Raw genomic sequence first — 22,229 nt, 5'->3', positions numbered from 1 at the left:
CAAAAAGCATGCAGCTCTCTTGCTGCTGTCGATTAGGATAGCTGCAGTCCTGTCCAAGGGATGGAGACAACTAGTGCTGCAGAGGGGCTGGGCCACAGCCGGGATGTGGAAACCTTCAGAGAACCAGGCAGAAACAGACCCTCTGGTGCTCTGACCCAAGGGGGCACCTAAGCCTCGGCTGGGCTTGTGCCTCTTCTACTGAACCTGTTCACAAGCAGCCCATCATTCAAAACGTCACCTGCGTCACCATGTTCTTGCCCGTAAACTTCTAAGGAGAACCAGAGATCCCTACATGTCTCTGTGAGATTTCCCCCAGCCCAGCCCCTCAACACCTGCTGAACCTTCCACTTTTGGGGTCCCTGTGGCCACCCTTGTCTGCAGGCTCCATGGGCCATGGTCAGCCTGAGGAGTGGGATCTGCCAGTGAAGACCCTGCCCGGTGGAAAACACCTGGGGACTTGTGCTGCCCTGAGTGAATGTGGGTGTGTGTCCGGTGAGGAGCCTTTGGGCTTTTCTTATGATGCAGTGGTGCTCTCCCTGTCTGTCTACCACAGCAAAAGCCAGCAGGGCCAGCCGGAGCCCATGGAAAGGTGCAGGTACTCTGGTTGTCCGAGGCCATCTACACGAGCAGGGACAAAACATCTGTGGTGAGCAGACCCTGGGGCAGAGCCCAGTTCTTTGGCTTCCTCTTCAAAGGGAAATGCAGAATCGCCCACCTTGTCACCTTCCCGCTCCGGTTCCCTGTCCTGTTTCTCACGCACAGGCGTATGAGCAGGCACCCCCACCTGTGCAGAGAGGGCCGGCAGAGGAAAGCAGTGGCACGTGCTGGCTCAGACGTGGCATCAGCCAAATCTGGCTCGTGTCTGCATGCCCATGCTGCTGTCCCACCAGCGAGGACCCACACCCACAGTCCAGGGGTTCTCCATGGCTGTTCTGCCCTGGTGTTTTCTCGTCTCCCTTTTTTTCTGCCTGAATGGGTTTGGATTAGACAAGACCTTCCTGAATGTAAACAACACCTATGCCAGTGCACAAATACATGAGAGAATAGTGAGTTTCCACAACAGTTTTTATATGATTTGACCAGACTGCTACAAGGTTAATTAAAAAAAACAATGTTTAAATGCAGTTTCATCAGAAGAAGTGTAAAATGCTTCTGCAAGAATCTCTGTCAGGACTTCTCAAAGATAGTGTACTTTACCTGGCAAAGCACAATTAGACACAGTCAAATATTGTCCTGGTTAAAGACTATTAATTTTCCTTAGATTTGTCATGAATTAATTTTTTCTGGCTATATCAACAGTGTTTCCTTTATAAATACAACTGGCTCCTTTACATTGAAAAATTAAATTTGCTTTGATAATGAACTGAGGTGCTAATAATCATTTTGCAATGCAAAAAAGTGCAATTACTGGCTGCCGTGCCATGCAGTGCCACAGTCAGTTGTAACTGTCTGAAAGCCTGCATCAGTACTGGTGGACACAGTGAAGACAGTCAAGAGTTACTCAGGGTCGCAGAGACAAAACCTGCGCCGGCTGGAGAGCAGAGCAGTGCCGTGGGGTTGTGAGTGCTCTGTTGGTCCCCTCTGCCTCTGCCGGCAGAGCTGGGCAGGGCCTGGTGGGGTTGCGGGGCTGTGCTGGGTGTCCCGTGAGCTGGACCCTCCTTTGCCACAGTCACCCACCCAGGTGGCTGCAGGGCTCTTTTGTGCCACGGATGCTGCAGGCTCACCTTGATTTCCATCTTTGCAGCAGTGCTTCCGCATGCTGCCATGGCGCCAGTGGCTTGTCCCTGCCAGCACGCCGCTGTCCTGCTGCCACTGCCATCGCACAGCTGCCCTGCTCCCCTCCTGTGGTGTCTGGATCTCCCACCATCGCCCGGGAACATGGCCAATGACCGGGCGGCTGTTTGTGCTGCCGGGCGCCGTCAGCAGGGGCTGCACAGCTGCTGGAGTGAACTCCTGTTCCCCAAAAGGCTTGGAAAAACTAGTCCAAGGCGATGAGGCTTTCTTTCCCTCTCCAGGATGTCCTCATCCATACCAGCGGCAAGGAGCAGAAGGGACATGCAGCCACCAGCTTGTGCCTCCTTGCCTCAAACTTCTGCCCACACTGAGGACAGAAGCAGGTCTGGAAGCAATAGCTCTTCAGGCTCCTCCGAGATACTTCTATCTGTCAGGGCACACAGAGGTTTGGCATTAGTCTAAACTTCTCTGGCCTTCTCTCACCCATGTAGAAGACAGGGTAGCAGAGGACTTTAGGTACCACATCAGCACACTAAAGATGACGAGGAGGGGTATGATCTATGCACAACATCCACTTTAGGTAGTGCTTCCTACCTTTAAGTGTGGCAGTTTTGCTAATATATTTTAAAAGTTTAAAAAAGCTCGGTATGTGTGAATGTGTGTATTTTAAAAAATATATTATTTTATAGCTTGGTGTTGACTTTGTTCTTTTGTTGAAAGTAAATCATTAAAGCAAAAATTATAAGACAAAATGAAAAACCATGGTGCATAGAAAATCCACCAGGAGTTCAATAGAAACCTTTTAACACACAAGCTAAGAGGAGAAGGAGGATAAAGCTTTGCTTGGTCTGCTTCAGCGTGTGCTGAATTTTCCATACAGCGGGGTTCTCAGAGCTTATGTTCTGCCTAAGCTCTAAAGAACAGGATAAAAATGAATTTTTGCAGGACCTAGTGATTAGGAAGTCATAATGCTGGAGACATGCTTTCATGGTGATGTTAGTCCTCCTGCTCCAGCATTGCTTTAGAAAGTGCACCCACTGATGTTTCAGCAGCCGCGATCCACAGAGCACCTCATCCATGTGGGCACCTTCCCTCACTCATGCTTTGTTAGCCTGATGTATTTTTTTGCCTTGATTAATAACTCTTGCAGAGCAAGAGATTCCCTCCTGGAGAACACCTGAAAAGGCTAGTGCCACAACACTGAGAAAGGCGACAGGGTTTAATCCAGACTTAGCATTTCAATTCACTGCTTAAATCATCTTCCAAGCCGATGCGCACACTGTGAACTGAATTCAACCCCATTTCCACCAGGAGAGGTCTTTTTGCAGATGCTGGATCGTGCCCTTTGCACTCCTGCTAGTGAGTGGGTGGTAGGGGTGTTTGTGAGAGCACCTGTGAGGAGTGGGTGAGGAAGATGAAATAAATCCCTTCACACAAAAAGCAAACCCAGCTCTGGGAAGGGGCCAGTCTCTGCTGGGGGGTGGTGACTCGCTGGCAGAAGAATGCAGTCCTGTCTAAAAGGTGCTTGTGAAACAGGGCAGTGTGAGAAGGCCCGTCCTTGCTGATCCCGCCCGTGAAAGCCTGACGCGTTGAGGTGTCCCTGTCCACCGATTCAGGCAAACTGAACCTTGGATTGGCTTTTGCACTGGTTCACTCACAGGGCAAAACATCGGCACTCTTGGAAGAGCTGTTCAGTGACATGTGGGTGGAACAAGATCTGTCGGTAAGAGTGAGATTGTCCTGAGGCTTGCGGGTCTGCAAGGTCACCACAGACAGCACCAGACTTGTCAGAGCTGGGTCTGGTCTGGACCTGCTGAGGAAGAAAAATGACAGGAGGTAAAGACAGTTAATTTTGTCCTGCTCTCTGTGGGCACCACAGCTGCAACTACGCTCGCTGCATGCTGGAATCAGCTCAACAGCTTGTCCAGGGGATCCCGGCCCCAACTCTGCTGCCTCTGGGGGAGGAGCAAGGATCCATGTTCTCATAGGACAAACCCACCACAGCAAATCCACTTCTTTGCCCCACAGCGAGAAAACGGTCCCAAAACAGCGTGGCTTCCACCCCTTCTGCCGTGCTCTGTCAAGAAGTAACCACAGCTGCCTCCTTGCACAGACGTGGCCTCTGGCTGCTCCTATGGCACAGAGCAGCATCCTCCACACTCCCGCCAGCTCCCAGCCGGGCGCCGTGGCCAGGCATGTGCCCTCCCGCAGCCCAGCTCAGCGGCGCAATGCCACCCCACCAGTCCTGCCCATCTGCCTGCCACCCTGCCGTCACCTCTGCGAGGATGCAACATCTACCCGTGGCAGCAAACATGGGCGCTGGGGCCTGAGCCCGTGCTTCTACACTTGCAATACGTGGGGCGGGAGTGCATGGGCCTCCTGCTGCGGGCGGAGGCTGCTCAGGCTACTGGTGGCCATGGGGAGACACGAGGTCCTGTGTGTCTGGCAGAGACCAGAGGTGGTACTCTTCTTCCCAACTGAGACCAGGGCTGCTGCCTTAAAACAAAATTAATTGTTCATCAGATAAATCAGCCTTAGGATTTCCAGAGCGGGGAGGTAACAGTGTCCTCTGATCTGTGGTTAAGGAAGAAGGTCAAAGCCAGGGAGCTCTGTTGCACAGCACAGCAAATCAAATCCCAGTCACGCTCTGCAAACAACTCACAGCACGAGACTACTTCTTGGCAAAGATCAAGGGCTGAAAGCTCCACATGCTCTGCCAAGCCAGGCAGTGTAGCTGCAGCTCCTTGCCCAAGAGGGAAGGAAGATGATTTTAGGGGTGATGGGGGCCATGCCTGCACTCAGCTCCTGGCTATGCAGCAGGTCTTAGGCATATGTGTCCGGGCTTTGGCTCCACACCAACAAAACGGGGCGATAGCTGCTCCCTCCTCAGTCCACCAGCCCATAGGTCCTCAGCACCAGGACTCCCCACTCCACCTGCTCCCACTGCAGCCTCTCCCTGGGCAGGACTGGGACACGGCTCCGTGCTGTGGTGCCCTGATACCATGGGGAGCTCAGGAACCAACGTTTTGCTGCAGGGACCCCCTGGGGCAAATATCTTCACTGGCTTGTTGGCAAACTGGGTGTCAGCTTGGAGAGCTGTGGTGTCCCAGGCAGACTACCTAGTGCTGCTGCCAGAGGAATGGTGCCAGCCTGGAGGAGGTAGAACACTCCAGTCAGACCAGCACAGGACCCCGCACCTCGGTAGCAGCGTTGTCTGATGGGGGAAGCCCCGAATTTTGACCCTGCCATCAGCAGGATGCTGCTCATGCCTGGTGCTTTCCTGATGATCTGGCTGGAGACCCGCATGGTGTTGGCAACATGGGAGCAGATCACCTTTCTGCTGCGGGTTTCAGGGCTCTCCTTTGGGGCTGTGCACGTGGGCTTCAAGCCAGGACACAGCCGCAGTGCCCCAGGCATCACTGGCTGCGTGGGGGCATGCGGGGCAGCTCTCGGCAGCTGAAACGCTGGTCACTGCTCCCAGTGGCACGGTACAGCGTGGCCGCGTAGCTCAGACATGCTTGGTTAAATGACTTTCCCAGCAGATTCTACAATAGCTTCTGCCTTAGACAGAGAGAGAGAGATGTATTGATATTTTTTAGGCAGACTTTAGCGACAAGAAAGCTTCAAGGAGGAGCTAGCCCTCTGTTCCACTGTGTTACAAAGACACATTTAATTCCTTTCCAGTGTATGCTGGTATGCTGCGGAGATGTACACCTCAAATCACAGTATTCCTTCCTTCCTCAACCTTGCTGTGTAGTGGCTGCAACAAATGATAGACCAAATACTCCCTTCTCCCCTCTTCACTCCTGGGACAACTGCCCCCATTATCAAACAAGACTCTGACCTTTTGATCCATCCATCTTGTCTCCTCCACAGAGTCTGGGCTGAGCTACGGCCCTTTATTTATTCACGCAATGTAGGTTTCCTCATGCTGCTTCACCAGTGCACATCAACTGTGACCTCGAGACACTATCCTCTCCTGGGATAAGCATGTTTTTCAGTCCCAGGCATCTCTGGAGTAAAGACTGACAGTTCTTTAAAGGAGGGGGAAAAAAGCAGGTGGGAGGAATGACAGGCTGAAGTACATTTTGGTTTAATAGGATAAAATGGAGCTTGATGAAAGTAACTCAGTCTGCAAGTCACCTGGTCTAGAACAGGATTTTAATGCAGTGCTTTCCTTTAACTAGTACCTAATGTGGTGGTATTTTTGCTGGTAGACAATGCATCAACGCTTTTTGCCATTTTCCTTATCCTGTCCTTCTCATCTAATGCAAAAACATCTTTAACTGTATTATTTCTGCAGTAAAAGTTCTATAAAATTCATCAGTTACTAGACAGAAGCCTTATGGTAGTGCTGGGAGGCACTCATTACCGGCGACAGCCTGCTGGTGCTGGACACAGCCTGTTTCGTTTCAAGTGGCCCAAGAAAGAGACCCGTAGTGGAGCCCACCGCATGGGCACACAGACCAGACGCTTGGTTTCGCTTCTCCAGCAGGTAAATGGAGATGACTTCTGGACTGGTGCATGTGGAGTTTAATGATCTTGGGGGAAAAGGTTCACTGACTGGGTGTACACTGTGGGACTCTATCTCCAGGGTGGGAAATGTGTCTGCAGATGAGGGTCCTGCTACAGCCCTGCTGGCTGGCAAGAGACAAATCCTTGTTGTCTTGCTGCACCTTGCTGCTCTCAGGTGCAAGAAGGCTCCAGCACCCGGTCTGAAGGAAGGTTTTGAAGCTGGAGTGGAGTACGCTGGTTGTGAGATGTGGGGCACTGAGTTTTGGGCACCTGAGCACTACCCTGGGCTGGGGAGCAATTGCTGAAGACAGGGCAGTCCCATGCAACTGGTGGGATGTAAGAGTCTTCGTTCTTCTGCTCTCCATTCCAGCAGCGCCTGGCCACGGGCGTGCTTGCCCTCACTCTGCCCAACAGCAGCTCAGGGCACTGCTGCTTATGTGGAAGGGAGGGCAGGACCAGTCTGCTGAGAGACCACTGAAGAAAGGGACCTCAGCCATCCATCCGCTCATGGGCTCGCTCAACCATCTCTGTCAGCTCCGGCACGTTTGTTCAACTCTTTCCTGAAACCTGCCAGCAAGACTGCACGCCCTCCTCAGACAACGCACTGGGGTCCCCGGTCATCTTTACCATTTTAAGGTCTTTTTTCTTGGTGTCTCAGCTACACCTTTCTTGCTGTTCTTTAAGCTTGTGGTTTGTTGTTCTACTCACCCCCATATTAAGAACAGCCATTTTCATTTGCACCTTATTTACCCAGCTGCTTTTTCTCTAGAAAAAACCAGCCTCATTCACGTCAGTCTTTCCTTGCTAGCTGCATTATCTGGACCCTCTGATTCTTCTCCAAATTCTCTGGTGGGCTCCCTAGAGCAGATTTGCTCTGTCTTGCTGTGCAAAACCTAACATAGGTCAGTATTTGAGCTGATGTCTTAACCTGCCATGACTTAAGTGGACTTGCGGTGAATGCTCCAGTTTGGATACATTGCTGCAGCATCTTGTTTCTTTTACTACAGCTTTGCTGCCTCGCGTTCAGCTTGGGAGCTGCACTGCAACACTGCTCCCCAGTCAGTCAGATCCTGGCCTTCACCTGCAAGGTTGCCAGAAGAAGTTCCTTCATCCAGATCCCATCTGCTTCCAAACATTGCTGGTTTCTCTTTTTCTCTTCCCATGGTCCCAAATACCCCACTTTCTCTGTGCTTCTACTCACTGTCTTGCAACCACAAACAACAGACATCTATCAGAGCAAAAGCCAGGTTAGATATCTGCAGGACTGGGCGGCTGCAGTACTCAGAGGGAAAGCCAGAGACGTTTCCACCACAAACATATCATCTGGTGCTTGCAACAGTCACTGCCAGTGACAAGCAGAAGCCACAATCTACAGCCAGGCTTCTGTGGGTTTCACCCAAGCGCTGGTGTAAGTTGCACACCTTGCCTAGACTTCCCACAATTAGCCTCCCAAGACAAGGCAGGCTGTTGCTCACCAGCACATAACTGGTTTTGAAAAATTCCATAGAAGAGTCCAAGGTGAAATATTGTTGGCTGAAGCCACTGAGCATCAGAGGAACAACTTGGGACTCCTGGCTGGCTTAACTCCTGCCACAGTGGCCAGGCAACCTTATCTTTAGAGGAGGAGTTAGGAAAAACTCTGACTCGCTCCACACCTGACCACCATTTGACATTGCACATGGGCAACGTAAAGGCATCTGCACCTCTTATGCACAGCGGCTATGCCACTGCCCCTGAGCTGAGGTATCAGTCTACAGCAGCCTCACCAGCACGGCAATACTCATATTGATAGACGTTCTTGTGTTGATCATTTTCCCACTACCCATGTTGCCTCTCACATTGACTAGGCTGCTAAACAATGCATCATCACATAAAGTCATTGCATAATGCCTGGAGGAGGAGTAAATTGCACTTTTTATCTCCTTGCAGGTTCCTTTGAAAATGAAGAAGAGAATGGTGGAACGAGGACAGTCAGAGGTAGAGACTCAGAGGAGGTCTCTGTGAGGAACCTCTCCAGACCATGCTACCCTGGTGCTCATCACAGTAACGCTCTTCTGGCCTTCACATCTAAGAGCGTCTGTCTTATTTCTTTTATGGCATACCACACAGCACTCATAAAACACCTCACAGACTGACGGCTCAGTGTGATCGCTTGTTAGATGCTATTGCAGGTCACAGTTTTCTCCTTGGCCTCTTGGACATTGTTGAAAACACAGCTGCTTCAGTTTTGGGGGAGTGAAACAGAAAAATACCTGCACTTGATGTTCTTCAGTAAACGAGAGGAATGGAGGATCTGAAAACTCTCCAGAGCATGGACCCGTCCTTACCGCACTATTGTACAGTGAAGAGAATGATGAGGCCACAATTTCACTGAGTCATTTTGATGACCGATGCCCATCCCGTCCCTGAGCAGTGATCGCTGCCTCCCGGCCAGCTCCCCCCAGTTTATGTACTGGGCATGATGCCACACGGTATGGCATAGCCCCTTGGCCAGCCTGGGCCAGCTGTCCTGGCTGCGCCCCCTCCCAGCTTCTTGTGCACCGGGCAGGGCATGGGAAGCTGAAAAGTCCTTGACCAGTGTGAGCACTGCTCAGCAACAACTAAAACATCAGTGTGTTATCAACATTATTCTCATCCTAAATCCAAACCACAGCACTATGCCAGCTACTAGGAGGAAAAAATCAACTCTATCCCAGCTGAAACCAGGACAACCTTAAAACCCCATCCCGAAACTTACTGAATATTAGCTTGAAAAATAGTGGAGAAGTTCTTGGAGGCAAGATTCCCTAAAATCTGCCTAACCACAGGTTAGGGATGTTGTCCATTCCCTATTTTTATACGTATGTGCTTTCTAGTTATCCCTGGAGGTAGAACAGCCATTAGGATACAATCCTCTGAGAGCAGTCACACAGTCACCCTTTATGAGGGCAGAGATTTTCCATCCCTGCACGCTGCCCAGGTAAAGTAGGTACAGGCTTATTACGCACTCCCAGACAGTGGTAACTCCTGATGTCTGAGCCACCCATCTCTTGCAGCTGGAGAATCTGATCCTTTTGGGAATCCCCTTCATCGTAACACTTCTGTCCAAGGAAGTGTTAGGGGACACAAGAGCAAGAACGCAGTCTCCGGAGCTCTTGGTGGCTCTTTAAAGAAGGGTGCAACTCCTGGAGAAGAGATGTACTCATGTCCTGACAACTTCACTGTCCACATGGCCAAACCGATGCGTCAGAAAAGCTGGAGTTGATCTCAAGACTTAATTTAAACAACTCTCCCTCCCTGTCTATCAGTCTACATGCTGGTTCAGCTAAAGGCTCCCAGAGACTTTTGTTCAAACAGAACCAGGTATTGATAAACAAAAGGGGAAGAAAACACAGCACACAGGAAAAGATGAGTTTCAGTGTTAGGGGCAAGACTTTTCAGGAGCGGAATTAATATAGTTTTTTTTTTTTTAATTAGGGATAAAAGTGATTTACTTTTTAAATATCATCAGGTACTTTTCAATCAAGTAATCACTAAAGTTAAACAAAAATGAATTTGAGCTGCCAACAAGGATGCATTTAAGCAAAACTGGGCATTAGGTTCCCAAGTATTATGTAGGTGTAGCTCTACTCCAAACACCTCTGAGATGAGGTGATACGGTCACTAAAATACCAGTGTTCTCACTGGCAACCTTGCCAAACAAAAAGCTGATGAATTTAGGGATTACCAGCATGGAATACTACTGGCAGAATGATAGCCCTGAATTTTTTCTAGTGTACTCACTTCCCCTCCTCAGATATCCCTGCATTAGCACAGGTTACAAATACTTTTTAAAATTTTAAAACACAACTGTAGCCAAAGGCTCATTTTTTAGTAAAAACTAAGAGAGGACGTGTACCTTTATGAAATTGTGCTGTTAGTTACTATCAATTGCTTAGCAAAAGGAGTGGTATAGTATAGAGTAGGTCACGAATCAGTAGAGTATAGATAATTTTCTTTTCAAAACCAGAAAATCTCTTGCCAGAGGTGATGTAGTTTCAGCTCAGGAAAGAGAAGCAGACACTCTTTTTAATTATGCTTGGTAATGCAAGAAAATACAGAACAAACCTGCATTTTTTTATATCCCTCTTGTAAAATTTTATTTGGGTTGTTCCTTTGATGAAGCATTTATTCTTACAAAGCTTTTAACAACACACGTGTTTAATTCCAGTGTACAAAAATAACTGTCTTTAAAAAAATTACTAAATCTTAGCACAGTATGTCTGGAATCAAACACATTTTTCATACTTCACTATCTTTTCTCCAGAAACAACTGGGGAACAAGGACATACTTAATTCAAGACATAAACTCTGTTCCATTTCTCAGCTGCTTTCTCCTGCTGTGCTGACTAGCTGGCAAAAGCAGGGAACAGGCTCACACAGGGCTCACCTGCGCTCGGCACTGAAAGCCGTGGCACTGAGGATGATGGATCCACAACACCACATGGGAGCACAAAGTGGGAGACTGTCACGTCCCAAAGTGCAAGAGAACAACTTCACAGCACCTTCCAGGAGGGACAGAAGTCAAAAAGTGCCCAGCTGCACTCTGGAGAGAATTGAGTGGCCGCGGGGAACGTGCTTTACATCCACGTACCTGGCCTCCGGCCCAACTCCTCCTAACCTGAGAGTCTCTCCAGCGTCAGCTCCAAAGGCATCGTGCTTCCTAGCAGCAGATCCTGCTCCAACAGGCAGAGCAACATCTCACCGGTGAAGAAACAAAACCTACCAAACCCAGCATGGCCCCTTCCCCTCCCCACTCCCTGCCCCAAGCAAAGAAAATAAACTTACAGCCTATTCTGGGACTGCTGCAAAGTACAGCCATTCCAGGCATGACCACTGAGTCCTGCCTGTCAAGCGGACAGTTCATGACAGACAGAGCACTCCGTTTTGGGAACAGAGATGGACATTAGATGTGTGACTGGTGCCTGGGCATGTCCGCCCACGTTCAGGGACGGACTCAAATTCAGTGTGCTAAGAGAGGGACAAAAATAAAAAAAAAGGCAGAGCCGCAGCCAGTAAATGCTGGTGCTACCTATCTACTTCCCCATCATCAGGATTTCTGTTTGGACTTCTTCCTCCTCTGTTTTATGAGGAATAAATTGTCATTGATATCAGGACTAGCGTCTTTCTGCTTTTTCCATTTCTTCTTCCTTTTAGCACCTTCCGGAGGCTCCTGAACATATGCAGTTTTACTGCCTGAGAATGCCTGGAAAATGGACTTGTGACAGATTTTGCTGCCCTTACATGCCTGCCTTTTACACCCTCTAGGGAAGTCCTCCTCCATCTTTTGGCCCATTTCAACATGACTGCTGTGTTTCTCTTCTCTGGGTTTCTCTGCCCAGGACATCTTCATCTTTTTGCGACACTCGCCTTCTTTCTTCTGTTTCCCATGTTCTTTCCAAGGCTTGCTTTTTTTCTTATGGCTGTGCTCCCCATGTTTTTCTTCCTGCCATGGTGTCTCTGACTGTTCTGGCAGAAGGCCGGCTTCCTGTAGTTCTGTAAAACAGAGCAGTTTATTTCAATATCCATGCAGAAAACCTAAAACCTAGTGCCCGAGCCATCACAGCTTTCCTTATGTATGAAGTTAGTTAGACTAGAATCTTAACAAATTACAGTTTAATCCTCTTCCTGCTAGTTTATAGCATCTGTAATGTCAGTGAATTTTTTAGAATTAAAACATCTGACCACACCCACCTAGCGGCTTTGACACAATAAATTTCCATGATAGACACGGATGAATAAAGTCACAAATCTTTTACTGCCATTAGACTACCTGTTCAAATCCCTATAGCTTTTCCCAACACATGAAAATAATCCCACCATATTTCTAAAAGCAGCAAGCACAGAATAAAGTATTTCAAAGAACTGAAAGGCAGGAGGGATCTCCCAAAATACACTGTACCTGCAACCTTTCTTTTTAATCTGTTTGCTCTTCTCTTGATATCGTATTCATCATCATAGTAGTAGATGAATGGAGAAGTAGGGAACATGCTCCCATGCATCCGCTTTTCTGAGCACTCCTGCAAAACACATTTCAAATCACTAGATGTGGCTGAGTTGCAACTCTCCTGGAAGGAAACGGGTCAGATTCTGCAGGTGTTGGTCTGTATCTGTGGAGGATATGGCCAGCAATTCTTTAAACACTGATAAGTTTATTACCATCCAATAATCCTTCTTGTGCACACAGAAAAACATGCATTACGTGAGCCAAGCTGCAGTCCTCTCGCAGCGAATGGAAGGAATCCCGTGTCTTCCTGCAATTGCTACACATCTCTAGCACTGATAGAAGCAGAGGACTAGAAGCAGGTGAGCACTAGGTAAATACGAGGCAAATTGCAAACGGAGCTGTTGGATCTGGGGAGCAGGGCTGTCCTGCCTGCAGCCGGGCCAGGTCCCCCCACCACCTGCTTTTGCTGCTTCTCGCTGCCTACTCCCATCTCCCAGCACAAGCATATGCCCGGTCTCCTCGAAAGACAAATACTTCTAATTGCTCTTTTAACCTGGATCATTTGGGGTGAAAGTATGTGCAGAAATGTGGCAGACTCAAAGGGTGGGGTGGGCTGAAGGAAGGAGCGAGCAGCGATGAGGAGCCAGGGGCAGCATCCTCCCAACACAGCCCATCTGCAGGCAGAATGGTGTGTCTCACTGCATGCAGTTTTCTCACAGATACAAAAAAAAAGCAAACCCTGCAGGAGGCTGCTGTGCAAGCACATCAGATTGCAGGGAAGAGGAAGAGAGCCCTGAACAGTCAGCTGAGGTGAGGAAGGGGCTGGCTCTTGCATCACATGCATGTCAGCCTATTTCCCAAACGCTTGATTCAGGAATGTGAATTTTTTCACTGCTGTACACAAAGTTTTAGTAATGTCTTGTGAGCCAGGCTAACTAGGATGCTTCCTATGATTCTGTCTTTTTTTCAGGGTACCATGTGATATTAACCGATGCTTTCTTCTACTTGTAAATTGCTTGTTAACTGTTGTGCTTTGCAACATTATCTTTCTACTTCTTGGACATTGCCCAAATCTAATGAGCTCTGGGCCTTGCCATTCTCAAGAAACTGTCAGGAACTTTCACTCCCCCCGATGTCTCTACTGCAAGTGAAGCAGCTTTCCTTGTTGCGTTTGCTATTTCTACCACTCAGTGCCACCTCTAGCACTCCCTTTCCCTGTGTGTCCTCCTGCCTCCTACCCTCGCTTTTTTAAAGGCAGAGTACATCAAAGATGCATTTCAGATATATTTCATATTTCTCAGCTTGTATTTGGTCTTTTCTTGGCTGAAATTAAATTAAGAATCAGGTTATTCTCTGTGGTGTCCTCCAAAAGGGTACTGTTAGGTTGTGTGACAACTGGCTCATTTCCACATGCATGGAGGAGTGCGGATGAGCAAAGGCAGCTCGTAGCTGGAGCCTACCCGAGTTTGAGGGCTCAGCCTTACCCCACTGCGAAATCAGGCTGAAAGGGACCTAGGAGGGGGCATGTGAGTCTGTCCATCGCCTCAGGCCATTCTCAGTAGCTACTCATCTGAGATACGCATATCCTGGAAGACGACCAGCTTTCACACTGAACACCTTGAACAGCCAGCTATCACCCCACAAAGAAACCTCCTCTCTTACCCTTCCTGGGTCCTACATCTGCCTCCCTCAGATTTAAGAGGAGAGAAAAACACAACAGAAATGACACTTCAGATACCTGTGTTTCACATGAGTGAAATCTAAGAGTGGCCTTTAGGCAGGGCACAAAGCTGCTTGCCTATCTGGAATAAAGAAGAAAATATTATCCCTAAACATTGCCAAAGAGGTTACTGAAAACAACACAGATTGGCTTTACACAGGAGTATGCAAAGACACATTCATCTTTCTGTGATACCTGTGAAAGGTACTGCTTGAGATCCTGCACCAGATCTAGGGCTTGCTCTGCAGGCATGTGGCCCGTTCATTGTTTTTCTTTTGCTAATATGCTGACAGAGAAGCCTTAGTGAATGAAATGCACATGACACCCAAATCGGCGCTCCTCTTTTCCTCTTTATCTCCACTGCATTGATAAATCAGCTCAGCAATGTACAACATGCACTTGGCTGTATCACTCCCTCTCAAGTAAGCTGCCACTGCTGCCATACACTGTGTACTGTTAAATACTCTTGGGACGGTCTTCAGCGCTGGAGGTAGCGTACAGAGGACGGAAAGCAGAGCCTGCTACCAACCTGCAGGAGGAATTTTCTGTGTGATTGGCATACTGGGATGTGAATGCAAGGCATATCTGCAGAGATCGTACAGTTCCTTATCCCTGCTGCCTTTAGAACTTGCTGCAGCCTGAATAATGCAGTGGGCTGTCCCTCATTAACTTGCCCTCCCTCTTAACTTTCCTATGGGGATGCCCCTTAAAATGAGCATATCTTTGTTATGGACCCTAAGAGACAATGTTTTGGATGTGTGAACTGCTATGAAATGAACTATAAGGAGAGTCTGCTAAAGAAAATAAGATTTCTTGTCCTTATGAAATCCTTAGTTTACATAAGAATATGACTGTCTTAATAAACAATACAGCAAGTTCAGGAAACATAACTGCCAGGTGTTGGAACCTCTGACAGTTTATGTCTTAACTATTTCTACAAACAAGAAGAAGTGATTTGCAATGACCTCCTTATTGGAACTGCACAGTTAACTCCGGGATTTAGCAAGTTTTTTGCTCTTGTCCCTTTTTTGGGGAAGGTCTCCCTAGACCTCTACCAAAGAAAAGCAATTTCAGGTGTTCCTAAACGAGATCAAATGGTAACATGAAAGGAAACGGACTGCAGTGGGAAGCACCGATTATGGTACGTCTGTACAAAACTAACCCCAGCCTTTTCTTCTTGGTCAGTTTCTTATTCCTCTGCTTTAAGTGCTCAAAAAAGGCAATAGAGCAGGGTTCCAGATGTATAGAAATGGGAAAAACGTTAAAAGATGCTTGTGATTTTTACCTACTTAAAAATATTTACGTTAAAAAAAAAATCGCACACCTCCCCCCCCCTTTTTTTCCCCCTTAAATTATAGACAGATCTTTCAAGCTCTGACAGAGCTGCTCACCACATAAACTCAGGCACTGATTACGACCTCAGTTTTCTTAGCCAGTGAGAGCTGCAAATCTCAGATGCATTGCCTGTCCAGCAAGGTCGCTGTAAAGATGGACATGCCGGTCACCAGTTCCATTTCCTCAGCCATTCCTGGACAAAAGGTTTACTGATTTGAGGGCAAATGCTCAGTTATCATTACATAATCCGATGCATGTCCTAGACATTTTTCTGTATGCATATAGAAAGATCTGGTGAGTATTTCTGCCCTCCTGTGTTGTTTTTAACTTCTCCCTTTTCATTCAGTCCTTGCTGAGGCTATTTCTGCTCGCTGTATGCTAGTAAAAATACTATCTTACTTTCTTTAACTTTGATAGCCATGAAGTGTTGTCCTTGAGTCACTTTACTCCCTTACTGATTTTATACAGTTTCTACCATTTTCTGTCCAAGTAATTACTATGACCTCCTCCCACATATTTACTAATTATTTTTACAGCAGACTTATTTGTATCCATGTATGGCTGCCTCCCTGGAATGCCATTTTTTGACAGTTTAGAAAAATGTTCCCTATCCATTGCCAGCAATCAGTCTCACTTCTTCAATCTTGTCACTTCAGTTTTTATTGTATATGCTCATTTTAGTGTCTATATTACGGGCAGGGGCTTTATTCTGGTTTTGTTTAGTGGGATCAGTTTCACTACTGCTTTCATAGGTTTTATCAGCTCTAGTTCCAAACAGCAGACAGAACAAGCTACTTCACATGACTGTTATCGCTGAGGTCTCACACTGCTGCCGTATGTGTAGCTGTGCCTTGAGCAGATGTCTTGCAGGTGAAGCCAAGGATTTGGACTCCTGTACCACAGCCAAGGCAGTGCCTGTACTCCTGCTGTGCCAGGGGTGACACCAGGCTGCTGGCACACACTCGTCCCTTACCGAGCCTGGATTGCAACAGCTGCTTACTTCCTGCCCCTTCCGACCCGCCTGGGCAGGCAGCAGCGTGTCCTGGACGTACGTGATGGCATCAATACACCACTCAAAGAGGAAAATCTTCACTTGTCTCCAAAGACAGCTTGGCATTAAAAATCTTCCCTTTATCTTTCAGCTCTGCTATGAGAAGATCCCAGTAAACCTGCCTTACCTGTCCCACTACTCCCCACAGGGATTAACTATTTAGCTGAAAACAGCAACAAGCTTTTAACGATATATCTTCAGTAGTTGTAGCAGTTGACACACGGAGCATGCAGGAGAGAAGGAAGGAATTTGCTGGGAAATTGCTATCTCTAAGCTGTAGGAAACTATAAACTTAACCCATTCAATGTATGAGTACCATTCTTTTTCTAGAATACTTGTGGCTTCTGGACTTATTCCATAAAAGTAAAGGACTAACACTTGCTTTCGGTGTTCATATTTGCAGGTAGAGAGCTGCACTTGTCATGACAGGGGGCTGAAAAAGGTGATAAACATCAGCAAGCAATCCTAGAAGATGCCGCACACCTCCAGTTTTTACTGAAGCCACTTAAGGCTCACGATATCCTTCTTCACCAAGCTGTGCACCTTACAGAAGGATGATGTCAAACTTAATTCAGATGTTGAATCAAACTAAGAAACCACAAATAAGGATCATCAAAAGCAGGCCGAAATGGAAAATTCCTAAAACGGGCATTCAAATTGTTGGGCTGATTGTGGTGAAAAACCTTACATGATGTTGAACGTGGCAGTAAGGCACTAGTATTTCATTCCATAAGCCACGGGAAAAAAAAGAAAGGAAAAAAAAAAAGCTCTGTTCAGCAACTGTCTGTTTTCCAATGAACATTCTCTCTCCCTGGCAGTCTCATTTTGATTTAAGATTTAAAAAAACAAATCAATAAACCTGCCAAGGAGAGAGAGTAACTTTTCTTTTCCTCCGTAACTTTAAATTAGATGGGCAAGATCACTTTATACATTGGCCTCCACTGATTGCAGCAGTGCTGCAAAGTCACAAACATTGCATTAGAGTGGCCCTTCATATAGCATTAGCTTGACTCTTCCAGCTCTTTTCTCCAACCACACACCATGGCAGAGATGAATTTCTACCCCAAGGATATACTCAACACTGAGGCTGAGACTGCTGAGACTTACATATCCAAAATGTCCTTTCCGGGAACAGTTGTAGCAGTACGCTAAAGCAGAGCGCTCAGAGTGAGAACCGGTCGCCTTGATTGGTCCTGGCTTTGTCTGAAAGATGGAAATAGGCAAGAATTAGGTCTGCTAGTATTCCGAATGCTGAATTAAAAATAAATTAAAATTACATAAATATAATTTTATTATGCTTAAATCAATACATTCCTGCTTGCTGTTGGAATATTAAGTTTGAAAAAGAAGCAAGTGGCTCATATTACTGTAATTTTGCAGAGCAAGGTTCAGCCTGAGCATCACAAATGAGGTGGGAAGAGGGATCCCCAGTATCTATTCCACCTGGCCATGTTCTTTCAGCTCTGAATACAAGAAAATAGGCTGCTGATTTATCTCTCTCCCCTCCTCCTTGTCTCCCAGCCCCCTCTCCCTCTCACAGATGCCCCACCATCCCCTGGGACGGACAGGGCCATCAGATATTGCATCCACCAGCTGGATAGACACATTTGTGTATTGCTGAACTAGTCTTGCTTAAAGCAATATGGCAAAGGTCTGATGGAGATATGGGGCCTTCACCCACTGCATTCCCAAGCCTACACCCGCTTCCAGCAGCAATGCCCAGAAGCAGACGTGCTGCAGGAGAACCTGCCAGTCCTTCCGAGAGAATGGGGGACCGGTTCTGCTCCCAGCAGAGGAGACATGATGCTATGGTCTATAGCTGCTCTTGGGGCTTACATAAGGCAAACGAAGATTTAGCACACTCCATCGAATTCAGGGGAACAGGCAGCTCTTTTTCTTTCCCCGATTTAGCACCATTAAGTGGTATAGGTGAACATATTCTCTATTCCTTTACTTTTCACATGCGCAAGCACATTCATCCCCTGGAGAAGTAACTGCCACAGAGTCCACGCCTAGCAAGAGCTGGCACAAGTACGAACAAGGGGTGCATGAATTCTGGCTAAAAAGCAGAGGGACAAAAGAGCAACCTTATTGCTTTTGGCATTGCATGCATTTCCTTCTCTCTGGTGCTAAAGGAGCCCAGAAGAGTGGCCTAGATTTCAAAGAAATTAGTACTACTTGGTAAACCTCATTACAGAAATAGCTTTTTTCTTTAAATCTGTATCACCATGCTCTTCTACTGTTAGAACCGCTGTGTTCTCCTGCATAGCCTCCAGAAGAATGACAGCACTGCTTGTAAAATAGGCAGAAACAACAGAAATCTTCCAATGCCTTTTTTTTATGAATCTGATCACACTTGCAGGGTCACCTTATTTTGAACCTCTTCAGCCTTGGGTTTAAATGTGTGTTTCAGATTCATGTTCCTCCGTTCATATTCACTCACCAGAAGGAGGCTAAAGGAAGACTAAGAAGAATGACACATCCAACAGTGATTTGTGACAAAAGGCGGGGAAAGAGGGAAAATAACCACCACCTATAAAGTAATTTGTGTATTTCTCATCCATGTCTTACAGCAAGAGCTCTCCAGCTAACAGTAGTGTATAAGTGACTTACTAAGCTGGCTTAGTTTTTCAGGTATTCTTTTATCATAAATACATAGAACAGGCAAGGAAAAAAAAAATCGAAATGCAAACATTTGTATAATCCCCTTGAGGAAAAGTCTGTGGGTTTAATTCACTGGTTCAATCACTTGTATTCTAGTTAGTTTTCAGCATGAGGACTGGCCCCAGAAATCACCTCCACTTTGGACAGGGCTCCCAAAAAGCAGAAATAAAGCCTACGAGTGATACCCTCCTCTGCCTTCCCACCATGCAGAATTTTACCCGTATTAAATCTGTTTTCAAAGCTGATATCCATTGAAGCCCACACTGGGATGCTGCCACAAAACCCCAACAGGTTCCTTCAGTGAGTCCCTGTCTGCTAGAGAGCTCTGCGACCAGAATACTAGTACAGTACAGCTGTCAAAAAGAAAATCAAGACCATTACCTTACTCTTTGGCTTTCTGCCAGCTAGGCCTTAAAATGAACCATAACGCCAGTCTGAAAATTACATTATTATACTACTTGGTCTTTGCAAGGTGCAGTGTAACAATAACACGCAGTTACAAAAGCCATGTATTATTCCAGAGGCACGATCCTTTACATTCCAAGATGTCGTCTGCTAGAACACCCACTGAAGAGTCTGGCACCTTCATCTGCTGCATGGCTGTTCTCCAACGTAAATAATTATGATTTTGGTCATCGTTAGTGTTCTTGTATTGAAACTCTAGCAAAATTTGCACTGAGTTCAAAACACTATAACTTTTTACAAAAAAGACAAGACCTTGCACTGTTTTGAATTGGACTTTTGAAAATAAATGCCAGCTGTATGGATGTTGACAAGAAATGCAGCATGCTCACCACAGCACTGTAGTGATTTATAGGGCTAAATTAGTAAGTAAAGAGCCTTTACACAGTCCTTCAATAGATGCCTCAGTGTAATCCAAAAGTTAAACGCACAGCAGGAGATGCGAATAACTCACCTGACTCATAAATTACACCTGGCATCGGCTCGCGGGTATGCCTCCCACTACCGAGCGCTTGCAGTTCTCGGCGGCTAACAGAGATCCAGCCGGCCCCCAAGGGCTGCGCAAAGCGCCGGCTGCGCTGCCGTCCCCCCGTCGCCCTCCCATCGCCAGTGGGAGAGGAGCGCCCGCGGGGCGGCCTTGCCTCGCTAGGGACAGCTGCGCCTGAAAACCGGGCATAAACAGATACGCCGGGGCTCTCCTCTAGCGCAGGGGTCCTTCGGACTCTCCCGTTTATTAGGAACACACACCCTGTGACCCCAACCTCCCCCCTCCGCACCCCCTCCTGAGCCAGCTCCCCCCGCCCCGCGTCCTTTTGTTTAGTTAATAGAAAAGGTCACATTTAAGGAAAGAAATTAAACTGAATACTTGCTGGTCAGATTACAACTCTACATAACTTTACTCCTTTCCAAAGCCAAACAAAAAGGAAACCTGCATGCTACAGACCCTCTGTTTTCTTATTATTTAAGGCTTAAAAAAGCATCTAAAGACTCCAGCCATATGGGTACTAAATAAACTATTCATGAACGTAGCTTCTTTATGTTATAGGTTTTTTTGTTACAAACATTTAAATAATCTATATTTGTAGGGTGATATCTTGGAGATTACTTCACTATCAATATATAGAAGTAATAACCTGGTAGATAGCATTACCTATGAAAGGTCCATCCCATCTGCTATTCTTGCTGAAAGCTTTTCATGCACCAGTAAACTCAGTAAATATCAGAAGATAAAGCATAAGCCTACCACGCCATGGATTTACTCCTAATGTCTCCTCAAAGTGCAGCCTGATGCAACGATTACAAATGATTTTTCTTCTAATGTCATTTTACATAACCCTTTTTTCTGCATGAGTAGTTAGTGCGGAATGAATGAATGAATGCCATTAAAACAGTTAATCATTATCTGGGACACTGGCCTTCCTCCCTTCTCAACTAGGAATCTCCATGACAAAGGCCAAGAGATCAAAATGCCAGGGCTGCCTCTCTGGCCTATTTCTGACAGTAATTTTTTATGCAAATGGCCCTGCTGGGCAGCTCCCTCTGTGACCTTGAGCTCCCCTTATCTGCACCGACTTTGATCCAATGAGGGCTCGCTTTTATGAAGCTCATTACTACTTAGGATCTGCAATCTAGCTAAATCTCACTAATTAAGGAAAATCTTCTGACCTCCATTTTTGTGTCTGTCTCTGCTCCTCCGTATTATGCAACGCATGGACCTCGACGGTGCGGAGGACCAGAGGCGAGACCCTTTTGTGCAACTCAAACTGCCCGTGTTGGACGAATGCATCCCACAGCCAGCTGTGCCAACTGACTTCTACAGTACAGCGTAACGCACAACGGCGTGCGTCGTGATTCAGACCGGCACGACGACACGCACCCGGCTTCGCTGACAGCCGAGGGCAGCCTGAGCCCAGCCTGTGCAGAGTCATCTCTCCTAACTCACAAAGGCGCACTGGACCCAAGCCGACAGAGCACCTGCCAAAAGAAAAGATTTCCACCCTACCTTGTCCACCGCTGAAACCACTCCAAATAAAACTCAGAAAAGTTCCCCATGCCATCCAGAGTCTCGTCATCAGATGAAACAAGGGTCACGCCCTCATCAGTCCATCAGCATCCATCAGCTATCATGCTGCCTCTGCTTAAGGCTTGCACTGAGCTTTTTTTTTTTGGTTACGTCCAACACCAGTTTAGGCAACTCCGTTTTAGCATGTGAGGGAATAATTTTGTAAAGCCTTCACTGAGCACACCCCAGGGCTGGCTAGCTACGGCTACTTACTCCACCTCCAAATCACCCAGAACCATCCTCGTGTGCCAAGAAGAGACAGTTATTTCTTTTGATCCATTATATCAATTGCTATGCTCATACTTAATCTATCAGGTAATTTTTCCTGTTATTTCTTGTCGCACTCTAAAGATAAGTAACTAAATCGTGGATTAAAGACGTGTGGGGGGAGGACAGCTACAGACCCCAAACAGCAGACCCGGGGCACTCCTTCCAACAAAGCGCCCATCACAACCAACGCACGAGTTCTGCATACCGCACACTCTGTTTTTGTGCAACTCGCGGAGACAAACAAGACGTAAGCCTGGGAGTAAAACTCATTAGCAGTGATGTTTCACCAATTTCTTGAGCTACTGAAAGATGATCATCAAGTGAATCATTACACACTGTGGGTTGTAGACTGGAGTTGGACAGGGTAACGGTCAGAACAGCTCTATCACTGAAAAATATACGTTTATTTTCCCTTTACAAATTATCATAATCTACTTGTATACCAGCTGAA

General features: G+C 47.0%; 1 protein-coding gene across 2 annotated transcripts in view; it reads right to left on the bottom strand.

Annotated features, from left to right (window-relative positions):
- Positions 1 to 11,062: 11,062 nt before the first annotated feature.
- The window catches only part of ZCCHC7 (zinc finger CCHC-type containing 7), a 119,506-nt gene continuing 108,339 nt past the window's right edge, over positions 11,063 to 22,229 (bottom strand). For both annotated transcript variants that reach the window (XM_082336358.1, XM_082336359.1), the window contains 3 exons: positions 17,428 to 17,523; positions 12,170 to 12,287; positions 11,063 to 11,763 (listed from right to left, as the gene is read on the bottom strand). In XM_082336358.1, the coding sequence (XP_082192484.1) occupies positions 11,318 to 11,763; positions 12,170 to 12,287; positions 17,428 to 17,523 (660 nt within the window). In that variant the 3' untranslated portion in view covers positions 11,063 to 11,317. The remainder of the gene's footprint in view (positions 11,764 to 12,169; positions 12,288 to 17,427; positions 17,524 to 22,229) is intronic.

Source organism: Platalea leucorodia (assembly GCF_965183815.1).
Source record: "Platalea leucorodia genome assembly, chromosome: Z".
In the NCBI taxonomy this organism is placed as follows: domain Eukaryota; kingdom Metazoa; phylum Chordata; class Aves; order Pelecaniformes; family Threskiornithidae; genus Platalea; species Platalea leucorodia.
Note: the sequence above shows the minus strand (reverse complement) of the source record. Positions and strands in the feature narration are given on the sequence as shown.